At 37.9% G+C, this 22,703-nt stretch overlaps 5 protein-coding genes across 11 annotated transcripts in view; 3 read left to right on the top strand and 2 right to left on the bottom strand.

Annotated features, from left to right (window-relative positions):
• Positions 1-153: 153 nt before the first annotated feature.
• On the top strand, positions 154-2,565 carry LOC110381924 (uncharacterized). The gene is made up of 5 exons (XM_064043002.1): positions 154-307; positions 388-476; positions 816-940; positions 1,239-1,315; positions 1,727-2,565. The coding sequence occupies exons 1-5, from the start codon at positions 232-234 to the stop codon at positions 1,876-1,878; spliced, it is 519 nt and encodes a 172-aa protein (XP_063899072.1). The 5' UTR covers positions 154-231; the 3' UTR covers positions 1,879-2,565.
• A 2,113-nt stretch (positions 2,566-4,678) lies between these two features.
• Positions 4,679-7,848, bottom strand: LOC110382746 (zinc finger protein 557). Its single transcript, XM_049848234.2, has 5 exons — positions 7,645-7,848; positions 6,681-7,211; positions 6,136-6,261; positions 5,516-5,638; positions 4,679-4,898 (listed from the first exon to the last, which is right to left on the bottom strand). Exons 1-5 carry the CDS (start codon positions 7,762-7,764, stop codon positions 4,698-4,700), a joined length of 1,101 nt encoding a protein of 366 aa, XP_049704191.2. The 5' UTR covers positions 7,765-7,848; the 3' UTR covers positions 4,679-4,697.
• Positions 7,849-8,325: 477 nt separating this feature from the next.
• LOC110382747 (zinc finger protein 624) lies at positions 8,326-17,575 on the top strand. 4 transcript variants are annotated; one of them, XR_010278023.1, is made up of 9 exons: positions 8,326-8,732; positions 9,097-9,220; positions 9,671-9,861; positions 10,746-10,883; positions 11,361-11,486; positions 12,145-12,267; positions 12,826-14,200; positions 15,268-15,350; positions 16,910-16,965. XR_010278023.1 is itself a non-coding variant. In XM_064043029.1 (8 exons), the coding sequence occupies exons 1-8, from the start codon at positions 8,520-8,522 to the stop codon at positions 16,949-16,951; spliced, it is 1,155 nt and encodes a 384-aa protein (XP_063899099.1). In that variant the 5' UTR covers positions 8,327-8,519; the 3' UTR covers positions 16,952-17,575. The 4 variants fall into 4 exon arrangements, 2 of the variants coding, with proteins under 2 accessions (XP_063899099.1, XP_063899100.1); XR_010278022.1 differs by having other exon boundaries at positions 8,327-8,732; positions 12,781-14,200; XM_064043029.1 differs by lacking the exon at positions 12,826-14,200 and having other exon boundaries at positions 8,327-8,732; positions 15,268-15,465; positions 16,910-17,575.
• LOC135119111 (zinc finger protein 569-like) lies at positions 17,440-21,545 on the top strand. Its single transcript, XM_064042796.1, has 5 exons — positions 17,440-17,445; positions 19,247-19,738; positions 20,146-20,271; positions 20,578-20,703; positions 21,000-21,545. Exons 1-5 carry the CDS (start codon positions 17,440-17,442, stop codon positions 21,114-21,116), a joined length of 867 nt encoding a protein of 288 aa, XP_063898866.1. The 3' UTR covers positions 21,117-21,545.
• Positions 21,546-21,590: 45 nt separating this feature from the next.
• Positions 21,591-22,703, bottom strand: part of LOC110382741 (uncharacterized protein) — a 63,781-nt gene continuing 62,668 nt past the window's right edge. For all 4 annotated transcript variants that reach the window (XM_064042864.1, XM_064042862.1, XM_064042863.1 and 1 more), the window contains 2 exons: positions 22,206-22,338; positions 21,591-21,728 (listed from right to left, as the gene is read on the bottom strand). The gene's annotated coding sequence lies outside the window, so the exon portion shown is untranslated. The remainder of the gene's footprint in view (positions 21,729-22,205; positions 22,339-22,703) is intronic.

The raw sequence follows: 22,703 nt of genomic DNA, 5'->3' as shown, positions 1-22,703 counted from the left end.
CTTTTATCACTACGTTCGGATACACATACAAAAACTAGAAAAAAAACCGTAACCGGAACAAAAACATGGAGTTCCATTGGCTTTCCTATGATAGTCTATAGATTTTCAAAGTTATCTGTGACATTTGTTTATTTCATTTTGAATTCAAAATAGTCGTTTTCGTTTGTTGTCTTGACGAATTTGATTGTACTATTTCGATTTTTCACAAAATCTTGTTAAAAAGCACTAAAAATGGCTTCAGAATGTAGAGAGTCTTGGTATTTGGATGTTGTGGAAAAAATGGATGACTTCTACAAACGGGTTGACGGTAAGTATACTTAAAAACTGGAGCAACTCTTGACGAAAAACTTTGCTTGATAACTCGCATTATTTTTTGTTCATTTACAGAAAAGATTGAGAAAGAACAGCAACAAATGAAAGCATGTAAGAAGTATACAGAATTGGAAACGAAACTTGCACAGGAAACTAAGTTAAATGTAAGTTTTAACTTTAATGTAAAGAAAATCTGACTGTTAAGTTTGTCTAACCATATTAAATATATACTTCTTGAAATTCAAATGTGCATTTATTTTATACAATGTACACACTATACATACCTATATACAAACTTAAACTACTTATCTTTATACACAACTAAAAATTGATGAATGGTTTGGTGCATTGGTTTGAAGAATAATCGGTCAGTGGGTTGTATCTGATAACTACAGTGAGTTCATCTCGGAATTCATCATATCATTGTCGATGTTAACATATTTCTTTTAAACTAAACGATTATACAATGAATGTACCAACAATGACAATGACGTACTTTTTAGAAAGAGCTGACAGAACGTCTAGCAGAGCTGGAACGGCGAGGCAGTGAGCTGGACCGAGTGTGTGCTACCTTCGAGTCACATCTCACCATCGCAGACAGTGATCGAAATAGATTGGATAATGCCAAGTTAGTATCCTGCCTCTTTTATATAGTGACTAAGTACAGTGTTAAGAGTGACAGCAGTTTGGAGCCTGGGAATGGGTGGTGACACCCATGTATCAGAGAGCCCACGTAAGTGGGTAGATTTGTGTATGTTTGTTACTTTTTCTAACAGAAAACTGGCCAGCTTATATGACAGAATAACATCTATGCTATCCTTTTTTGCATGTGTGGGAAAAGTTTCCTTGTCCTAGTATATCCATAAGAAAGGAAGAAAGTTAGTTAAGGAAAAAGCGGTAGTTAATGAGTTTTTCATTTGTTTCAGAGAAATATTCCAAATTGCGAAAGAGTTGACTGGGATCCGTTGGGACTTCAGTGCACCGCCCAATGTGGCTAAAGGCTGTATCCTTTTCATGAAGTTTTTTATATACTTACTCACTAGCAAAGTACTTACCACTTACTAGGTCTAATTGTGTTCTCAAAGGGGACCATTTCCCACTAATATTATAAATGCGAAAGTAACACTGTTTCTTTGTCACACTTTCATGCCAAAAAACCTGATCAGATTTAAATATAATTTGGTACACAAGTACTCTGAGCAAGGATAAAGACTACCTTTAAGGCTTTTATTGGTTGTTGTAAGTATTTCTCTGCAGTCTCACAATTTAATTCAAATCAGCAGTTTTATCGTGAAAGAGCGAAAGAAAGACAGAGTAATTATGACTGACTCGCTCCTTTTTTTACATATTTTATTTTCTTACATAATGGTTTTCTTATATTCTTCAAACATTTCCCTAACTGCGCAAACTCCAGATATAAAGAGTGAGTCCCGCAAGCTACTGCAGCCGATAGAAGTGGACATGAGTAGCGGCGGCAGCGACGCGCTGTGGACGCTGCTGCAGTGCACCGCAGACCCTCGCGACAAGGAGAACAGGCCTCACAATGAGCCAGCCACACGAATATGAGCAGACCGGTTTTTGGTCCAGTCAGTCAGTAAAAAAAATGCAATTTTCCCATCAAAACTGTCAATTACACAAAATATAAGGTATCTCTGTATAGTTATCGGCACGAATCTTGAGCTCTGACCTACATCTGCGCAGAAGTGATTTATTAGCAAAGAACCAATCCCGAGTGACGGCTATGACGCGATGCACTGCGGGCCAATCACCGCTTTAGCCCGCCCCCGCGCCTCACTTCATACCACAAAAGGGACCCAATGAATTACTTCTGCGCCGGTGAAGGTCAGAGCTCAAGATTCGTGCAGATAACTGTAACGGACTAAAAGAAAAAAAACAGCAGTTGAATTGAATACCCTTTTTGGAAGTCGGTTAATGTTTTTATACTGTACATTTTATTTATTTCATGTTGGTCTTTCACAGCTGACAATATTTTACACTAAAGACAATATGCCAATTACGAAGTTCTACTAATAGTTAGTCATTTTAACCGACTTTCCAAAAAGGGAGGTTCTTAATTCAGATTTTTAAATTAGACTAATGACTAAACCTTGTATTTACGACTGACTGTTTTCTGCGGTTTTACCCGCTTCCCAAGAAATACCTAATTAAAAACTTTGATTGAATGTATATTTAATACATAGTTATAAGAAATAAAACTAATAATGCTATTAAAAAGAGTTTTTAATTACCATCTCATAGAAAATAATTAATATAAATAGGTATAATTAATATTGAAATCAGATCTATCAATTTACTTACATAACTAGGCGAAATAATTTATAGTCCTTTCTAAAAAAAATGCTACAAAAATGTTTGATTTAATTAAATCTCTTGCACAAATAAAGGTATGTTTTGAATGCTAGCTGCTGACTGCAACTGTCGACCGCACTTGCAGCGACTGCATGAAATCGGTCGATATCTGAGGGCGACTGCACGTGCTGCTGCCGCTTCGATACAAAAGGTTTCTTGTAAATACATACAAACCACTAGCGCAGCTGCGGCCGACTTCATGCAGTCGCGGCATGTGCGATCGGCAGTTGACATTCAAAACGTACCTTAAGTGTCTAAACACACTATGCCGAGGATACGCGATGGAAGTTCGGCATGATTATGCAATGCTATTTGAATTACTAGCGACACATTATGCCGAAATTACGTTGCGTTATAGCGTACAGCCGAACTTCAGTCGGGCGTAAGTTCAGCGGAAATTCGGCGGCAACGTATTCTGTAGAAAACACATTATACGCGACCGAAGTTCGGTTCGACTGTCGACGGAGATCGGGAACGGCGAGCAGCGGGAGGCAGGCATGCCCCCGCCCACGCCCCGCGTAAATTGCGCAACTGAACTTCTGCCGTGTAAGTTCGGCACTTGGTGTGTCATATCAGGCGATTACGTTGGAACGTAAAATCAGCCGCGGAACTTCGGTCGCGTACGTTCGGCATAGTGTGTTTAGACACTAAAGAGACCCTTAATTTTATATCTAATTGAGTAAATTAATAATCATAGGTATAGGAATAAAAATTAGTACCTACTTAGGGTATTTTCATGGTCAAGCATTAGAAAAATTAAAAGATCCTTATTGCTTTATAGTGAGAGCCTAAAATATTAGTAATATCACAATTTTTAATACTTATGTTACATGCAGAAATACATTACCATAATTAATAAAATTACCTTATTTTGAAAATAAAACCATTTCTCAAAATAAAGTAGCCCAAATTGTAACAATGGCTTAGGTCACCTAAAATTGGACCAGCCATTCAGGATGTTCTTTTGAGTATCCAAAAAACTTATAGTTATGGTAGGTACAGATGTTTCATTTCACAAAAGCGGGTGAGCCTACTTGTATGTGTATGTTGTACATTTTCTTAGTATGATATTTACATACATAAGTATGGAGCTGCTATTGTAAAAAATTTTACACATTTTTAGTGACGAATCGCGTTTTTTGACACACTTTTTAATGACGAATCACGTTTTTAGACACACTTTTTAGTGACGAATCACCCTTTTGGACACACTTTTTAATGACGAATCCAACTTTTTAACACACTTTTTAGTGACGAATCACACTTTTAGCGACTAGTCATCACGCGATATCAACTCTGCGCACGTGCAGCGGGTCTGGCGGCAGGTGGTGGATGCGCGCGAGGTGCCGCAGCACGTTGCGACGCCGCACGAACGTGTTGTCGCACACGCCGCAGCGGAACGCGTGCGTGCCGGCGCGGTCACCTTACCATGTCACTTGTGCACTTTTATATAGATTTTTTTGATATTTAACTTCATTTTTGGTCATAGTTTTTGTCACCAAACAATTTTGACACACTTTTAGTGACGAATCAAGATTTTGGACACACTTTATGGTGACGAATTAACTTTTTTGACACACTTTTTGATGACGAATCACACATTTTGACACACTTTTTGACACTTTTCTGTGACGAATTTTACTTTTTTCACACTTTCAGTGACTTTTCATCACGCAATATCGACTCTGCGCACGTGCAGCGGGTCTGGCGGCAGGTGGTGGATGCGCGCGAGGTGCCGCAGCACGTTGCGGCGCCGCACGAACGTGTTGTCGCACACGCCGCAGCGGAACGCGTGCGTGGCGGCGCGGTGACGGTACCATGTCACTTGTGCACTTTTATTTAGTTCTTTTTGATATTTATCTCACTTTTTGGTCATGGTTTTTGGGACCAATCATTTATGACACACTTTTAGTGACGAATCAAGATTTTTGACACACTTTTTGATGACAAATCACACATTTTGACACACTTTTGGTGACGAATCTACTTTTTGACACACTTTTAGCGACTTGTCATCACGCAATATCGACTCTGCGCACGTGCAGCGGGTCTGGCGGCAGGTGGTGGATGCGCGCGAGGTGCCGCAGCACGTTGCGGCGCCGCACGAACGTGTTGTCGCACACGCCGCAGCGGAACGCGTGCGTGGCGGCGCGGTGACGGTTCTTGTGGATACGCATTAGCGTTACTGACTTGAAACGGGCAGGGCATTGGTCACACTGGAATATAGGATAAGGATTTAGTAAAAATTAAACTGAATTATAATAAAACCTGCCCCTAAGTGTGAAAAATATTATACTGAAAACCGTATCAAAATCGTTTCAATCAAGCATGAAATATCGTACACAAACATACAGGTCAAACTGAGGACCTCCGATTTTGAGTCGGTTGAAAAATATTGAAATTAAATATTAATGCATAGAAAACGAAGATAGCGACGATAGCGATATGACGAAATAGCTTGGGAGATGAATCATCTTAGCTTGGCTTCCGTGAGCTTACTCTATCTATAACTTTTCTCTATGTATAAATGGGCTCATCATCTCCTGAAAGTTTTCCCAACTATGTTGGGATTGGCTTCCAGTCTAACCGGATGCGGCTGGGTACCAGTGTGCCACAAAGAGCGACTGCTTATCTGAACTCCTCAACCCAGTTACCCAAGCACTCAAATACTCAATACCCCTTTCTTGGTTAGACTGGTGTCAGACTTACTGGCTTCTGACTAACCGCAACGACTGCCAAGGATGTTCAATGACAGCTGGTGGGACCTACAGTTTAACGCTAATTCTTCAAATCAGACCAAGCTCTTCACCCCTATAAGATTAGCAGTGCTTACCTGCACATTCTTCTCCGGCAGATGTATGGCGACGTGCTGCAGGTAGCTGCTCTTGCGATGGAAGCCGGCGCCGCACTCCGCGCACACGAACGGCTTCTCACCCGTGTGGAGACGCTCATGGATCTAAAAAAAAAGACAAATTATAATTAAAAATACAGGAATGATTTTTAAGCAGCGCAAAAAAAAATACTGGTGGTCCAGAATCATTAAAAGAACATATCTGCATCACCGGTAAAAAAAAAACTTCCAACACTAAAAGAATTATTCAAATATTTCTCTTTTCAAAATTTAATATTTAGGGTTAAAACAAACAAAACAAAAATATTATTGATCATCGGCAAAGTCGAAATCGCTTTGTGGGTTTTCTTAAACTTTCACAAAGCAGCCCGTAGTCTGGAAGTTGGTGATTGATACACCCGTGCATCGGAGAGCACGTAAATGTCGGTCCTGCGCCTGATCTCTCTCCGGTGGTGTCGGATTGTCGTCGCATCGCGCTATGAGAGTGAAGGAATAGTGAGTGCACCGCAGTCCAAGCAAATGCTCGTACACTATAATATGTCCTGCGCAGCTGGCTGATCTCTTTATATGAGAACCATTATTTAGTAAGTAATAAGGCTCACCTTCACTTGTTCAGCATTAGAAGCCTTGTAATCACAGAAGGAACACTTGTCTGTCTTCTCATAACCGTGTTTGGCTCTGCAGTGCATCAGTAGCAGTCTTCTTGTTATAAACTTTTTGCCACAATGCTGGAAATTAGATAATCATGAGTTTAAATATGTACTTTGTAGTTAGAACGTAATGTAACAGCATGACCAGTTGAGCAAAAATAATTATCATCAGACTTGCATAGAAGTAGTTTTCTTTGTCGTGTCGAGTTTTGGGGAAAATTGATAATGTAGCTAGCTCAATTTTGAAAATGATCTAATAAAGTAAAACATAAATGGATTTGATTTGATTTGACATGTTTGGGAACCATCTAGACTATCTGGGAATAAAATCTCATTTAAATATGTTCAGCAGTTTTGGTATGGCAGACAGTTACTTTCACATTTACAATATCAATACAGATTGCTTGATGTTTCATATAAATCATATAAAGTTATTTTCTGCCTAAATAGTCTGTAATTTTTAAATAATTTCAATTCTTATAGTTCTTAATACTCACTTCACAAACAACATCAAATCCGGTATGTATTTTATAATGATTACGTAAAGAAAGCTTAGAAGTTAGTATCTTATGGCAGTATTCACACTCAATCTCCTCTTTGCATCTCTCTTTCTTTTCTCCATTCTCTTTCTTCTTCCGCAAACTCCGTTTAACAGGTTTCTCTTTACAGTTTTTAATCTTTTTACTTTTAAAAATTAATTCTACAGGTTTGTCGACCAGATCTTCGACTTTTGTCTCAAATTCTATATCATTGCTTTCAATACCGTCCATATAAGTATAACTAGCAACGGCTTCCACATGTACGTCTATATAGTTTATTAAGTCAGATATGTCTATAGATACATTTCCATTATTTTCTATATCAAATATATTTGTTTCTATTTTAATTTCATATTGTGGTTTCTCATTGAGGCGGCTAATTAATGATTTTTGATTTTCTTCACATTTTTTCCTGAATTTGTAGGATGTGTTGATGAAGTTTATGCATGAGGTGCACATTTTTTGTGGTAATGCGTCGTTGTATTCTACCTGTAAAAATGAAATACCAATAAGAATTACTAACAAATAAAAACTTTTTTCTAGCTATTAATACTTTTTTCCTATGTATTAAACTAGTTTCGTTGATTGTAAAAAATGGGTAACTAGCTGTCCTCACTGTTCCATCCGTGGTTCGAGGCAACTACTTCCCGTGTTCGGATAAAAAGGACTAGTTAAAGTATGACGAAAAAAGGGGCACTGAAAGAAGTCTTCTAATTGGACCAGTACTCCCTGAGACTAGCATGTTTGTTTGAACGCGCTAATCTCAGGAACTACTGGTCCGATTTGAACATTTCTTTCAGTGTTAAATAGCCCATTTATCGAGGAAGGCTATAGGGTACTTTTTATCCCGGTACGGGAAGTTGTTCCCACGGGATGCGGGTGAAACCGCTGGCAGAAGCTAGTATTAAGTATAAATTTATACCTTAAGACCAGTAGCTGAATAAATAACATCTGTATACTTGTCATGATGATCTATCATTTGAAATATTGGATGCAAAGCCTCCACTCCTAGGCATGCTCTACAGCAGTTCCAAGAGTCCATGTCGTTAAATACTAATAATGTTAATAATATTTCAGTAGTTTTGTCATAAAATTAAGCTATAGAAGAGTAATAAGAACATTTCTGCTTCAAAATAAATCCTTTCTACGATTTTTTGACATTCAAACAGCAGAAGCCAAAATGACGTTAGCGTTTTGTTATTGGGATGGAAGTTCTAAACTATTTTGAAGATTTGGTATTAAATAATTCGATAAAATATCATCAGTTTTATTGCTGTGACAATAATTTTATGTTTATAGAATCATGATCATAAGATTATGATGTTGGCGATAAGAAATTTTATCATTGTCGTAAACCTAGAGGCAATGTTAAATAAGCAATAATAAAACGTGAGTGTTTCGTTCTAAAACGATTTCTCAGTTTTGTTAAATGCAAAGTCGATCGTTACTTTAGAAAAGTTATAACGACAAAGTGTTGCGTTTTTATTTAAGAAGATATGGAAAAAGTTGTTGAAATCAGCTTCACACTCAATTTTGATCAAAACATTAGATCAGTAAATATCTATATTCATCTATTAATTTATTAACGAATTCATCAACGTCATCCAAGAAATACAACATGGCTGCTACTTCATTTGTGTATGTTTATGTTGATCAATAATAAATCACAAATTCCAACTAGAAATAAACTAATCTTACAATAAGTACACTGCAAAATATCATATTCCCAAATCAACTAGCAGTTCTAATTTATAAATGTACTCTACAAAGCCGAACAACATCAAAAAGTTGTGAAAAATGTTGGCCTTATTGCTTCTAAATAATATGAGTACGAAACACAGGGCTGCAAGGCGAAAATTGGCAGTAAAAGTGACTAAAACCGAAGAGAAGACACCGGAAATAGCTTACTGCAGGACCTGTTTAAGTACGGAGGACTTAGTGTCGATATTTTATAACAAAGAAAGCGAAGAAAAAAGATCACAGGATTTGAGACTGGTCACCGGCTTAGAGGTATATATTTATAAGTTATCTATTATGTATACTAATACTAATATTATAAAGGTGGAGAATTTGTTAGTGTGAACGCGCTAATCTCAGGAACTAATAGACAGATTTGAAAACTTATTTCTCTCTATATTAGATAGCATACGTATTTTTTGAAGAAGGCTACTTTCTATCCGAGTGCGCGGATTTGTTTCCACTAGACGTGGTTAAGAAACTGGCAGTGAAGCTAGATCGTAAAGAAAATACCAAAAACTCGAAATAAATAAGAAATAAATGCACCAAATTATCAAATTAAAAAATTATGTCATGTCAGTCTGTCTAAACTTAGTTCAGTAATACAGTCTTTGATACAAAAAACTTCACGTTTCAGATAAAAATGGATGATGGCTTATCACAGAAGATCTGTGCACAATGTATAGAGACCATGAACAATGCACTGCAGTTCAGGAGAACTAGTCGGAAAGCTGAAAAGACACTGTTAAATATGATATCAGGTAAAAAATATATATAAAACTTTGTATGCATGTCTTACATACAATGATTTTCATGTTATGTACAATTATATAATAGGCCACCATTTTATCTTACTGTGAGAAGTAGTTCCCTTATCAAGAAGAAACTGCTGGCTGAAGCTAGTAGTAATACAAAAAAAATTAAAGTAACTCTCCCATTTCTGAGTTGAATTTTCATGCTAAATCTATTGAACCAATGTAAACACAGATAGTCTAGAGTCTAGAGGTTGATTGAGAACGGACCTAGGTGACTTTTTACTTTAGGTGAAACTGCAGAGAGGTTACAGAATAGTAAAATAGCTTATACCTCAAAAACAGAAAAACATTTTGGTTACTTTTTAATCTGCCTGCTGTAAACCCTTGGGACACAGATGAAACTGCCAGCAAACAGCTAACAAAACAATAAAAAGTAAACTCCAAACCCAATTTCAGGTAAACCCAAAAAGAAATACTCAACGCGTCTTCAAAAGTCTCTCTCGAAGCCAAAGATCAAGAAAGCTAAAGTGGAGAAGGTGGAACTGAACGACTACAGCTATGAGATCTTCAGCGAGGAGTTCCAGAACGATGATGTGGATGACTATCCTTTGATGGAGAGCAGTGAGAATAATAGGAGTTTGAGACAGGTTAGATATCCTACTTATATTATAAACTAGCGACCCACTCCGGCTTCGCACGGGGTAACAATATTTCCCCACTATTTAATGTATGTTATTATACATATAAACCTTCCTCTTTAATCACTCTATCTATTGAAAAAACCGCATCAAAATCCGTTGCGTAGTTTTGAAGATTTAAGAGTACAAAGGACATAGGGACAGAAAAAGCGACTTTGTTTTATACTATGTTAGTGATGCGCAAATTTTATTTGTTCGTGTTTCAAGCAAAAGCTACCTAATAGATGTTGATAAAACTTGGCAACAATATCTCAGAATAGCCTACATATAGCTACTTTTTATAAGAAAGAAACTTGTTCCCTTGGGATGTGTGACACTGCTGGCAGATGCTAGTTATTCATAAAAGAAATATGTAAAAATTAATGATAAATCAGCACTTTTCTAACGTCAAAACAAAACGCACAAATAAGGTTGCACTTTCGCGGATATTTTACATTAGCTTCCGCCCGCGGCTTCGCCTGCGTAGAGTTCGGTTATATCGCGTTTCCAAGAGAATTCTTCAAAAGTCCGGAATAAAAACTATCCTATGTTCTGTCTCAAGGTTGACTCTATCCCTGTATCAAATTTTATTAAAATCGGTTCAGTGGATTAGTCGTGAAAGCGTAACAGACAGACAGAGAGACAGAGTTACTTTCGCATTTATAATATTAGTAGGGATTTTACGCAGACAATATGTTACTGTTTGCTACAGCGAGTACACAAGAGGGATTTGTGTGCAAAACAATGTTGGCTTTTATATATATGTATTTGACCCCCTTAACAAAAATGACCCCAGGTTGACCACTCGACCCCATTTGACACCATTTACTAATTTTATTTTATGTTTTTTCTAGAAACAGCCGCCGAAAAAGAAACGTATGACAATACCCAACAGTTCTTCTTACAAATGTGGCACTTGTGGCAAAGAGTTTCGCATGAAGACGACTTACAAGGCGCATATACGTTTCCATACTAATTACTGCGTTTGTGAGGTTAGTGTGTACTGCCCCCTATGTACTACTTTATATTCTCCCTTTATGCATTTTTTAAATATTTCTCGAGACCCATCATTCGTTGAATAATATTTTTTAAAGAGTTTAACGCATTTTGTTCGGCTTAAAAACTTTAGGCTTTCAATAAAATGATGTGAAGTATTCACCAACAACATAAACGTCTGATTAAGGCAAGCGGCTGCTGTTTATCATATCGTGACTAGAAGGCCCAATATTCGAACATAAAGATTTTATTTCGAACTTCCACATACCTGAAACAATTGAGTCAAAAATTCAAAAAAAAATAAAAAATAACACACGGAACAATCCATCCAATCGTCCCAAAGCAAAGTAGAACAAGATTTAGATTTCCCAAAAAATCGAGCTTCATACCTAACCAAGTGATAACATGATTGTAACCAATGATTCGGTAAATGGTCTCATAGATTCTACAAAACTTCTCTTCCGTTTACCCAGGCGTGCGGAAAGAGGTGTCGCAACAACAATCAGCTGCAGGAACACAAGAGAGCTCGCCACGGCTTGTACAGGATACACAAGTGTGCTTACTGCGAGTATAGTTCTGCTACTAAAGAGGCGTTAACGGTAAGTTATTCTCTGTCTCCCACTGTTACTCAACTCAAAAACAAAAAAAAACTCAAAAAAACTCATGACAAAATGCGTAATTGAATGCAGCTTAATAAAAAACTACCTCAATATATTCGCCCCCATACGTTATTCAACACGGCTAGCCAAGTACGATGTGGCTAAACTTAATGACAACTCGGCTAATCGTTGATACCGAAAAGGCTCATCAAAGTCAAAATCAAGAATCGCATTTCATAACGGCTCATCAAAGTCAAAATAATTTATGAAAATAGGCAGTTGTAATGTAATATAGTGAATTATACAATACTAGCCGTTTTCCCATGGTTTCACCCGCGTCCCATAGGTACTGCTGGCCGCACCGGGATAAAATATAGCCTATGTTACTCGCAGAAAATATAGCTTTCTAATGGTGAAAGAATATTTAAAATCGGTCCAGTAGTTTTTGAGTGATGACTTGCGCAAGACGGCTGGCAGAAGCTGGATGCGAGAAGCCGAAAATCGATCTCAGTGGCGTGCACTTGGAGAGGCCTATGTCCAGCAGTGGACTGCGATAGGCTGATGATGATGAGTTTTTGAGTTTATCCATTACAACCAAATCTTTATAATATTAGTATAGATTCTCGCGGCATAAATACGCAAATGCGTCCATACCCAGATCCACGAGCGGCGTCACACGGGCGAGCGTCCGTACGTGTGCGACCACTGCGGCGCCACCTTCCATCGCCGCTCCAACCTCGTGCAGCACATCGCTATACATCTGCCCGAGAAGAACTTCCAAGTAAGTGCAATATAACAGGAAATAGTGCACAATATTTTACAGGTCATATTCAGGAATGAATTTAAAGCAGTGCGCAAAAAGAAACTGGTGGTTCAGAATCAATAACAGAACATATCTGCACCATGAGCATTTTCTTTCATATTTTTTATCCACCCTTAAAAACAGCAAAACTGCGACTGTAACAATCGGTTACAAAATAAACATCTTTCGTTAACAATAACATTTTTTTTTGTACTAAAACACAACAAAATAGAAATATACGTATCTATAAAACTTATTTAACTATAAGTTGACAAACTTTGCGCACTGAATAAAATTCATTCCTGTAGTATGCCACGTCATATAATAATATTTTCAATATTGAAATCTACCTTTATTTTACTTTTGCGGGAAGCAGTTCCTTTAGAGGCTTGGTTGTATTAATGAAAACCTTTTGAACACCACTGTCTTTACACTACAGTATTGTTCACGAGGCCTCGAGACCCCCTGACCCCCATACTAACACTCAAACAGTGCGACATGTGCCCTAAAAGGCTCAAGTCGCGCAAATTCCTGCAGATACACAAACACAACGCTCACACGGGCAAGCGATACGGGTACCTCTGCGGCATATGCGAGCATCGCTTCGAGAAGCCGAACAAAGTGCGAGCGCACATGCGCAGGGTGCATGGCGTTGCTGATGATCAGCAGGGGCCGATTGTGAGGGTGCAGTTGTAGGACCCCCTAAGTTTTAGACCCCTTGATTTGTTTTGCTAGACCCCCTTAAGTTTGGGTAGGGGTCTAAAGGGAACGTTGGGTTCAGTTTCATAAGGTCTCCTAGACCGTAGTAAGTTTAGTTAGCTGCTAGACCCCCTTAAGTTTGGTTAGGGGGTCTAAAAGGAACATTGAGTTAGTCGGTTTCATAAGGGGTCTCCTAGATTCCCCCTAAATTTAGTTAGGGGGTCTAGAGATATTGAGTTCAGTTTTTTTAGGGGTTTCCTGGACCCCTCTAATTTTAGTGAAGGGGTCTTAAGGGAACATTGAGTTAGTCGGTTTCAGAGAGCGTCTTCTACACCCCCCTAAGTTTAGTTAGGGGGTCTAGAGATATTGAGTCAGTTTTATAAAGATTTCGTAAGCATTATAATATCGAAAATTTAAAGTAGGTGGTATAAAAAGTGCTTCGATTTCATGTATTTAATTTATAGTAAGCTGTATATAAATATATTTAAGTAATGTATTGAATCATTAATTCTTCCTTATACAATTTTGATAAAAAAACTTTTAGTATTTTGGGGTCCGAATGGATCTCCTTATGTCCATAGATATAATGTATATTGCTGTGAAAAAACCGACTTCACTAATATATTTGGTTAAAAAGTCTGTTAAAAAAATCATCCATGTTTATTCCCACTTGACCCCCTAAATCTTGGTTGTCATATTTTGCCATATTGTATCTTGATAGTATTTTATTGAAATTATTAGGTTTAGGAATAAATTAAGATTATACTATACAGATCTCGTAAAAAGTATTATTATTATGTAAATATTTAAATCAAGTCCGTCTATATTATATTAGTTTTTTATACAGTAGTAGGTATTTTATTTAATCAATTTTCCTGAACAAATATTTATGGATCCGTCAAATTGTTGTGATTTACACAATCAGTATATGTGGATATAAAAAATTTAACTTCCATAATATGTATTTATGAGAAAACATCGTATGACAAAATAGCTCATATTTACAATGGCTTCTCCGACTTTGATGAAACATAAACCATAGATAGAACACAAAAACGCATCCAAAACAGTTCTTCCGTTTAAGAGCTACCGTGCCACAGACACACAAACGATCAATAATATAACGCATCTCTTTTTGCGTCGTTGGTTAAAATTAGGTGTATTTTAGGCACTATACAATCGGCCCTTTGCTTCTCAACGTGGATTTTCAAAGGTAAGGTTTAGGCACTATATTATATTGTTTGACTTTTTATAATTTAAATAAATATATTTTGTGAGCACTAGTGGTTGACATAGATAGGTATAGATATTTTGGTATAAAAGTAGACGTATATGTTTAAAATTTTAATTAAGAAAGTTAACTTAAAGATAGAATCATCTGGGTATGCTGCCGCCTTCTACATTATATATTATTCCTTTGTAAGATCGCATGTTTCAATAACTAGCTATTTACCGTCCTGAATGAAAATATGTATAACATATAATGAAACTTGAAACACTGTATTTTTATGTAAAAAGAATTTCAAATTTCCCTATTTTTAATATTAAGTAACTTTTTTATATCTGATATTTTGATTTTGTTTATTTTGTCAACTACTAGTGACACAGTTTATTTTGCAATAATGTCAAGTTTTTCACTATCTATGTCAAACACTAGTGCCTCAACCTTGCTTAGTTCATAAATCATAAACCTTCATTGTGAATTTGCTCCTACTTTGTACAAAAGTTATAGTTCTCGAGTTCTCTTTAGATAACTCTGCCGCTCTGAACTTAACCATTTGAGGCCTCGCAATACATTTAAAACACTATTCATACATTTAGATAGTTGCGCAGTCAATTGAAGCCAACTTCAGAGCGGCAAAGTTAACTGATGGGAGCTGTTGTACAGAAGCAAGTTGACGCAATCGGATAAAAAGGATGTAACTAGTCCTAGGTTTCCTGACCAATGTTTAAGCTTCTTTTTATACGTCCGTTATGTTCCGTCAAGACACGATTTTTCAAATCGGTTCAATAGTTTTGGAGTCTTTAGAGAGTACAAACAAACAATAATATGTTTCCTTTTTATGATTATGATGTCCTCCTAGCCGATTGTCGACCCCAGTGGCTTTTCTAAGGAGATCAGCTGCGCTGCGCAGGACATATTATAGTGCACAAGCATTTCCGCAGACACAGGTGCACTCAGTATTCCTTTACTCTTTCTATAGTACTCGTTTGTCCCCTTTATAACATTAGTATAGAAGATATAGATGAATAAATATTAAAACTTTTCTCACCCCCCAGTGCGGCATCTGCAAGAAATGGGAGAAGTCTCAGAAGCGGCTGAACATCCACAAGTACAAAGTCCACAAGGAACACAAGTACAGGTACTTATGCCCCGTCTGTCAGGAGACGTTCGCGCGCCCGGGGAACGCCAGGCTCCATCTCGCCAGGAGTCACGGCGTCGGCAGGGACCATCAGGGCGTTATTGAGAGATATCAGGTATTTCACGACGGTCTTTTGAAGTTTTTGGCGTGAGTGGTGATAAAAATACGAACTAACGACTTAAGAATCTCCTCATCTGGATGTCTGTTAAAATAGAGTACAGTATTTTGCAATTTTTTAAGACCCGGAGTTCGCTGTGACTCTACGATATTCGATATCTTCCTCCGAGCCTTTTCCCAGCTACGTTGGTGTCGGCTTTCAGCCCAACCGGATGCAACTGAGTACCAGTGTGCCACAAGGAGCGACTGTCTATCTGACCTCCTCAACCCAGTTACTCGGGCAACCCAATACCCCTGTAACGCGTATTTACAGTATATACATGGCTAGTACGCAAGCGTGTGAAACTAGTCGCGAATAGATTGGAATTCACTTTTTATACAAAGTCTTCCGATGTATACAGCAGCAGTACGCAAATACTCGCATATATTTTGTAGTGGCCAAAGTATCTTGCTTTGTTCCATAATATACAGTGCTAGTCCGCATGCAAACGAATCGTGTATACATAACAGGCGCGATCTATTTGCGAGCAGTTGCATACTCGCCATTTTGATTAAAACACGACCTAGCATTTAATGTTAATTTAAATATTAATAATGCTCGTTCAAATGTATCAAAAATTGAAGTTAGTGGCGAAAACGAATTGCTGCAAAACCGACTCCACGTAGTCTTGTCTGCCCTACCCCTAGAGTGCAATTCAAAACCGCGTAGGCGCGGAGGGGCGAGGCGGCCCGCGAGCTGAGGCGCAGGTAGTTTTAATGCTCGCCGACGCGGCTGAGGCTGGCCGGCCGAGCCGGCCAGCAAGCCGAAGCTGCGGTGGTGAGCGTGAAAACCATCTGCGACGATAAGCTCGCATGGCACCGCCGGAGACCCGCAGCGCCGGAGCCGTGACAGAAGCGATGCTTGCTACATGTTGCTTGCTTACATTTTAAACGTACTGAGTTAAAAAATTAGAAGCTAATGAAATATATTTTATGATGTCATTTAATAGTATTTTAGAATTCAAAAGCCATTTTTATTTAATGCTTTACCTACCTAATATTAATTTTGTATAGATAAATTTGACCGTGTATATATTGGAAAGATGCATGTGCACGTCTAAGCTACGAATTATACGCGAGCAGTACGCAAAATTCGTGTATACTTTGAAATCACAAACTAAAAAACAGCATTACAAAGTATCAGCGAGCAGTTTCCTATGGATGCGTTTTGGCTATGTACACTCTGTAAATACGCCCCTGTAACGACTGCCAAAGATGTTCAAATGTCAGCCGGGACCAGATTTTCGTGCCTTCCTTGACACGGAAGATTTCATCATGACATGATGGTCACCCACCCAAAAATCGGCTGCGCCAAGCGTCGCTTAACCTTATGATCGTTCTATCCTTTACATAGACATATTAGCATAGACATAATAATAATGATACATTATCAATTGCCCCAGGTACATGTGCCCCCAGTGTCCGAAGATCTACAAATGTCCTGACCACGTGCGGCGTCACCTCGTCAACTTCCACAACATACCGCGGTCAGATCAGGGTCCTATAGAGAAGTTCGTGGTAGATAGCTAGAGTGATCATCATCATCATCATCCTCCGAGCCTTTTTCCCTACTATGTTGGGGTCGGCTTCCAGTCTAACCGGATCATCTAGAATAATCATCTGTTTTAGACGAAACTAGCTTGCAGGCCATTGCCCGTACTGGGATAAAATATAGCCTATGTTACTCGGAAAGAGTGTAGCTTTCCAATGGTGAAAGAATTTTTCAAATCGGTTCTGTTGTTTCGGAGATTTTTGTTATTGAAATAAGGCTTATTAAATATGCATATTTTTACCAAAAATCCCCTTTTCCTCGCATCTTAGTGTTATGCCTGCTATAGAAAATCAAAAATTTTGTCCTGAAAATACCTTGGAGGTTAAAATCACAAATGCTTTTATTTTAGAAATAGTGTTTCAAAAGTACACAGCAATACAAATGATTGTAATTTTTGGAAAACATATGTATGTCTGTCTATTATTATGTTTGTCTGTATTTCTATTTTTTGTTTCATATTTTGTAAGTAAGTAATAGTTACACAAATCACTGTAAATATTAGATAAACAATGAAGAAAATAAAACATGTTTATTTAATCTTGTGTTATTTCCTATCGTCAAGTTGCTAAAGTCTATCTGTGTCCAAATACCACACAGGGGAGTGCAAAATAATATTGAAGAAATATTTATTAATGAAAAATAATAAACCATAAAAAATAAGTACTTATACTCATCTTCGAAAAGTCGAAAATCATATTTTCTCAACAAAAGTAAAGATCAATTATTTAAAACCGTCTAAAAATTCATTTCATTCGTCGACTGGGACTGCCCAAGACTGGGCAGCATTATTTGCTGTTAAGTCGTTAAAGATTTATTTATCTCTTGTCTCATTTAAATAATTAACGGAAAAAATAAATGAAATACAATCACTTATTATTATCACCGGGCAACACAAACACGTCAGGGTAATTTTAAAACAAGGTTGGTCACCCGCACCTGTCAAAAACCAGCTATACTCGACTGACGAAATCGGAGCAAAACAAGTTTGGTGTCTCAAAATGTGTGAACAACTTTGTAGATTGTGTTTATCTGAAGATAATTTATCATTTCTGTTTACAAATACGGAAGAAAATTACAATTTCAGTCATGTTTTGTTGGTAACTACAGGGTTGAGGCATCGTTCACACCAAACGTATTGTCCGCCGCTGACTGTGAGCGCGCGTTACGCAGTTTATTGCTTTTCCATATATATTGAAATTGTCGTTCACACCGAACCGACTATACGCTGTTACGTCGTCTGTTGTAGCTGACTCTCAGTAGCCGATTATTTTACTACGCGATTATGCACGGCGGACGCGGATTGGCTACGCGGACGCAGTTGCCGAATAGCGCCGCTCCGCCGCGTACGCACCGCCGCTCCGCCGCGTCCGCACCGCCGCGCAGTGATGCTACGAGCAACTTCAAATACTGAGCTCTTTTATGTGTAGAATAGTCGGCCGCTCAGCGTACGCATCTAGTGTGAACCTACACGAGCGTATTCTTTTGTTCACACATGTAGCGCATCGTACGCTATAGCCTATTGTCGGCTTGGTGAGTACGCGTACTGCAGATTGAGTCGACGTTCACACTGAGGCCGACTGTGAGTATACTCACAGTCAGCGGCAGACAATACGTTTGGTGTGAACAATCCCTGAAAGTAAGTTTGGTTATCAATCAAAATCTGTTGAATCCCCTTGTCAACAAGTGATTGTCAATGGCAATTAAGTATACCCACCTACCTATTGTATCAGAATATTATGTTTTTGATTTAAGACGAATTTTATTACCCAGCTTACATTATATTTATTTTAAATCTATGTATTTGAAGGATAAATGTTGACATATTTACTTACATAGCCGTCCGACCTTCCGACGGCGAAGCTCGTTAATCGTGAGCTATCAGCTATGTTATGTTGCCAATGTAAATCCTATCTAGTTTACTGTTTTCCCGCGGTTTCACTCGCGTCCTGAGAACTTTTCGTACCTATCTGAAAAAAAAAATTGTGGGAGAGTCTGGCTTCTTTATTATTTAGCAGGTACTTAATTACCAATAGAAGAGCAAAGTACATAAAGCCCTTATTTTAATAAATAATTTGGTTAACGTGGTGGTTCCTATAAATTTCAATCACCTAGTAGAGTTAAATGCACACTTTAAGGCTATTATATTTCCAGCTCTTATTAAATAAGTAACCCATTTTAAACTTCATAGATCGAACCAAACGACGGTCTCCCTCAAAATATATGCGGCAAATGCAAGGACGACGTCCACATAGCTTTAGATCTACGCAACAGAAGTTTACAAAGCGAAACAGCGTTAAAACAAAAATACAACAGCAATTCAAGTAGCTACACTGAAAATATAGTCGAAAATAGTGAAATAATTTCAAAATTTTTGGAAAATCATGATAACAGCAATGAAAATTGTGAAGATTACGATAATATTGACGGATTTCCTGAATTAAAAGTCGAGATCGAATGTGACAGAATAGAACAAGATGGCGGAGAAACAAAATGGCTGCCAGAGGGAACTGTCAAAAAGTTAACTAAAAAGGAGAAAAGGCAACAGTATTTAGACTTGGTTGATGGTGAATTGGATCCCGAAGGGCCGGTCAGATGTAAGATTTGTAAGAAGACAGTCAGCAATTGGAAATGCTTTATCAGTCATGCGAAATTACATTTGGGATTCAATTTTGTTTGTGAAGTAAGTTATTGAATAATCTGGGGGTAGAAGTACCCTCGATGAGTCTAGCGTATATGTAGGTACCTATATAAGTTCGCGCCAAATAGCTTTGCATTTCTGAAGTATTGCTAAAGTAACTATTGTTCGAATTTTTTGACTGTAAAGCTTTTCGACTAGATTCAAATTAATAAATAGCTAACTTCAGAATTGCTAAGTTATTTTGCACTCACATCACGTTATGAAAAAATACTACCTTCTTTCTCTATCATCTGCCTTTATCTAAGTATCAAATTGGTCTTGTGAAGCTCATGCGTTCTTTCTGTTATAATAATGAGCTTTAGCACGGCTGTAGGATTATTAAGCTACTGATTATCGTCTAAAACCTAACTTCAACGTATTAAAAACATTACCAACCTATATTTTTTCAGTTTTGCGGTAAAAGTTTTATTTCTACCACGCAACTGAAGCGTCACTGCCGATCCTACCACGGCATGAGCAGAGAACTACCATGTCCACACTGTGACTATCTAGCTTTAGATAATGCTCAACTAAAGGTGAGAGAAAATGCAACACTGTTGTGAAGCTACATTAACATCTTATACATATTAAAAGTTAACCCAAAACAGCTACTTTGCTATATTACTTACCCGTTTCCCGCGATCTCTCCCGCGTCCCAAAAGGACTATTTCCCGTTCCCGCTTCAAATATAGCCTACATGAGAGACTAAGTATGTATATTATAATGGGTGTGTAACACATTAGTGCTTTACGCTAATGTGTTTGAATTAAGTCCCGATACGGTCAGTAGCTCCCATGGGACGCGGGTGAAAAGCACTATCATGAAATTCTATCCACCCTTAGCTCCACGAGCGTCGTATGCACACATTTGAGCGTCCGTTCAGCTGCGACGAGTGCGGCGCGGCGTACCACAGCAGGCGATGTCTCGTGCAGCACATCGAGACCCATCGCACTGAAGCTACAGTGCAGGTTATTGCTTTATAATATATTAGTTGGGGATACAATAAAATAGTTTGGCTTCTAGTGTGTATTAAGCAGGCTCTAGGCCAGCAAGAATAGCGCGGGCCCTTAGCAAGAACAGTGCGAGGGACTGCTTATTTCCTTAAAAGTACCTAACTTTTTGCTAGCCGTGTCGTATCGTGATTGAGTAGCATAATAGCGACAAAAACAAGCCAGGTCCGATTTGCACGGACCCTCAAGGCCTATATTTTTATGTGTGTAAGTACTAAGTAAAATTTAAACTGTAAATATTTTCTATTTTCCAGTGTGAACAATGCCCTCTAACATTCAAGTCATCTCGTCAACTGTCGCGACATCGCTACAGGACGCACAAGTATCAGAGAGCAGACGCCAAGTTTATTAATAGTTTTGAACATACCTAGCATATTATGATCGGCTTTGAATGTAACAAAAAAAGTTTATAAAGGGTTATTAAAAGGGAATTCGTTGGAATGCGTGTGAAGTCCAAAGAAGTGGCTGGAATGAGCAAGAATCTCACAGAATTTGCTGGAATTCGCGAGAATTAGACTGCGGTTTGTTGAGCCAACCGCACTGTTGGAAGCCTTTGTTCGCGACTTCTACAGTACATGGAGACAGTAGTTAGGGGAATTTTCGAGAAATGTGCGAAGATTCTACGAAGTTTCTTGCAAAAAGTCGCTTCTACTACAAGCCTTGCAAAAATACTATGCAGTCATGTCTCTGTGTAGGCGCAACGTAAGCTGCATGCGATAGTCTGTGGAGGGCTAATATTGGGATGTTTTTTTTTTAACTAGTTTATTTGTTTTAAGTATTTGTGTAAAGATAAATAGTGAAACTGAAATAGTGTAAAGTATGTAGTTTAAAAATAAAAAATCAAATAACAAACTTCATCTTTCATTTATTATTTCATTTAAAAATTACAATATCTAAAGGAATCCTTTGACTAACTCAAAATATACATTTTGTGGTTGCTTCTTATTGCTGCATTGAGTGTCTTCTTGTTTGGTTTACGCCTTCTGGGGAATACAAGAAAGAAAAATTCATAAATAATCAAGCGAGGGAACATCGTCCCGCACCCGGATAAAAGTAGCATATTGCGTCCTTTTTGAGGCTCTAAACTATCTATGTACCAAATATCAGGTCAGTATTTTTTGTGTAAAAGAGCGACAAAGAAATTAAATATTATAGGTAAAGAATTACAAAGAGGTAAAGTTTAGGAGTTTGTCGCGATTAAGTGGGTAACCTCTCCATCTGCTGAACCGATTGTGATAATTCTTTTTACTAGAGAAGGCTATGCTGTTTGTGAGTTTTTAGTACCATATTTATTTCTATTAAAAAAAATAATTTTGAAGAAACATTTGGACTGATTTGGATTAAAATTTATATAAAAATTGTAATGGGCTCTTCGAGCGTTTTAAAAAACTATTGGACCCGGTAGGTACAGTCTTTTGGTATGAAGTACTAGACAGTAATTTTCCAAGGGTTTTAGTTACCTATCACTGCTTAGCTCTCCGGGAAGGCTCGGTGGCGGTGGGGGGAGGCGGAGGACCCTTCTTCTCCAACTCCTCGAGGTAGCTCGTCAGGATCTGCTGTCTTTCCTCAGGTATGTGGTCTAGGGCTGTGTACCTGTGACGATAGAAATATAATAAAGACTTACACTTAAACATCTGTTGAACACTTGTCTAAAAAAGTGCTTCAAAACGGACCTTATTTCAACGTCATTATCTGTATTTTTTAGACGAGTGTTCAACAGATGTTTAAAAGTTTTTGTGGTACGATGGTAGGTGTTTTCATTAAAAATACAAAAATTGTAATAATTTCTTTATCTAAACTAATTACGCGAAAAAGAAAATACATATTACAAGACTATACTTTTGCTGGGGAGTTTGTTCCACCACTTCTACTTCCCAGCAACAACACATAGGAAGTGGTGAAAGGTGGGCGATTTGCGGACTGTTTTTTGTAAATTTTTGACGTTCAAATAGTGAATG

Source organism: Helicoverpa armigera, chromosome 30 (assembly GCF_030705265.1).
Source record: "Helicoverpa armigera isolate CAAS_96S chromosome 30, ASM3070526v1, whole genome shotgun sequence".
Taxonomy (NCBI): domain Eukaryota; kingdom Metazoa; phylum Arthropoda; class Insecta; order Lepidoptera; family Noctuidae; genus Helicoverpa; species Helicoverpa armigera.
The sequence above is the reverse complement of the archived record's forward strand: the minus strand, read 5'-3'. Positions and strand labels throughout refer to the sequence as shown.

What these genes read in the sequence shown, in the direction of transcription:
- LOC110382746 (XM_049848234.2), bottom strand. Translation starts at nt 7,764, where the DNA reads ATGGACTCTTGGAACTGCTGTAGAGCATGCCTAGGAGTGGAGGCTTTG. An exon ending in ATTCAGCTACTGGTCTTAAG is followed by an intron (nt 7,212 to 7,644) that starts GTATAAATTTAT and finishes TCATTTTTACAG; the next exon opens with GTAGAATACAACGACGCATT. An exon ending in GATTTGATGTTGTTTGTGAA is followed by an intron (nt 6,262 to 6,680) that starts GTGAGTATTAAG and finishes TCTAATTTCCAG; the next exon opens with CATTGTGGCAAAAAGTTTAT.
- LOC135119111 (XM_064042796.1), top strand. An exon ending in GATTCAATTTTGTTTGTGAA is followed by an intron (nt 19,739 to 20,145) that starts GTAAGTTATTGA and finishes ATATTTTTTCAG; the next exon opens with TTTTGCGGTAAAAGTTTTAT. An exon ending in GCACTGAAGCTACAGTGCAG is followed by an intron (nt 20,704 to 20,999) that starts GTTATTGCTTTA and finishes TCTATTTTCCAG; the next exon opens with TGTGAACAATGCCCTCTAAC.
- LOC110381924 (XM_064043002.1), top strand. Translation starts at nt 232, where the DNA reads ATGGCTTCAGAATGTAGAGAGTCTTGGTATTTGGATGTTGTGGAAAAA. An exon ending in CTTCTACAAACGGGTTGACG is followed by an intron (nt 308 to 387) that starts GTAAGTATACTT and finishes GTTCATTTACAG; the next exon opens with AAAAGATTGAGAAAGAACAG. An exon ending in AATAGATTGGATAATGCCAA is followed by an intron (nt 941 to 1,238) that starts GTTAGTATCCTG and finishes CATTTGTTTCAG; the next exon opens with AGAAATATTCCAAATTGCGA.
- LOC110382747 (XM_064043029.1), top strand. Translation starts at nt 8,520, where the DNA reads ATGTTGGCCTTATTGCTTCTAAATAATATGAGTACGAAACACAGGGCT. An exon ending in GACTGGTCACCGGCTTAGAG is followed by an intron (nt 8,733 to 9,096) that starts GTATATATTTAT and finishes TTCACGTTTCAG; the next exon opens with ATAAAAATGGATGATGGCTT. An exon ending in TGCCCGAGAAGAACTTCCAA is followed by an intron (nt 12,268 to 15,267) that starts GTAAGTGCAATA and finishes CTCACCCCCCAG; the next exon opens with TGCGGCATCTGCAAGAAATG.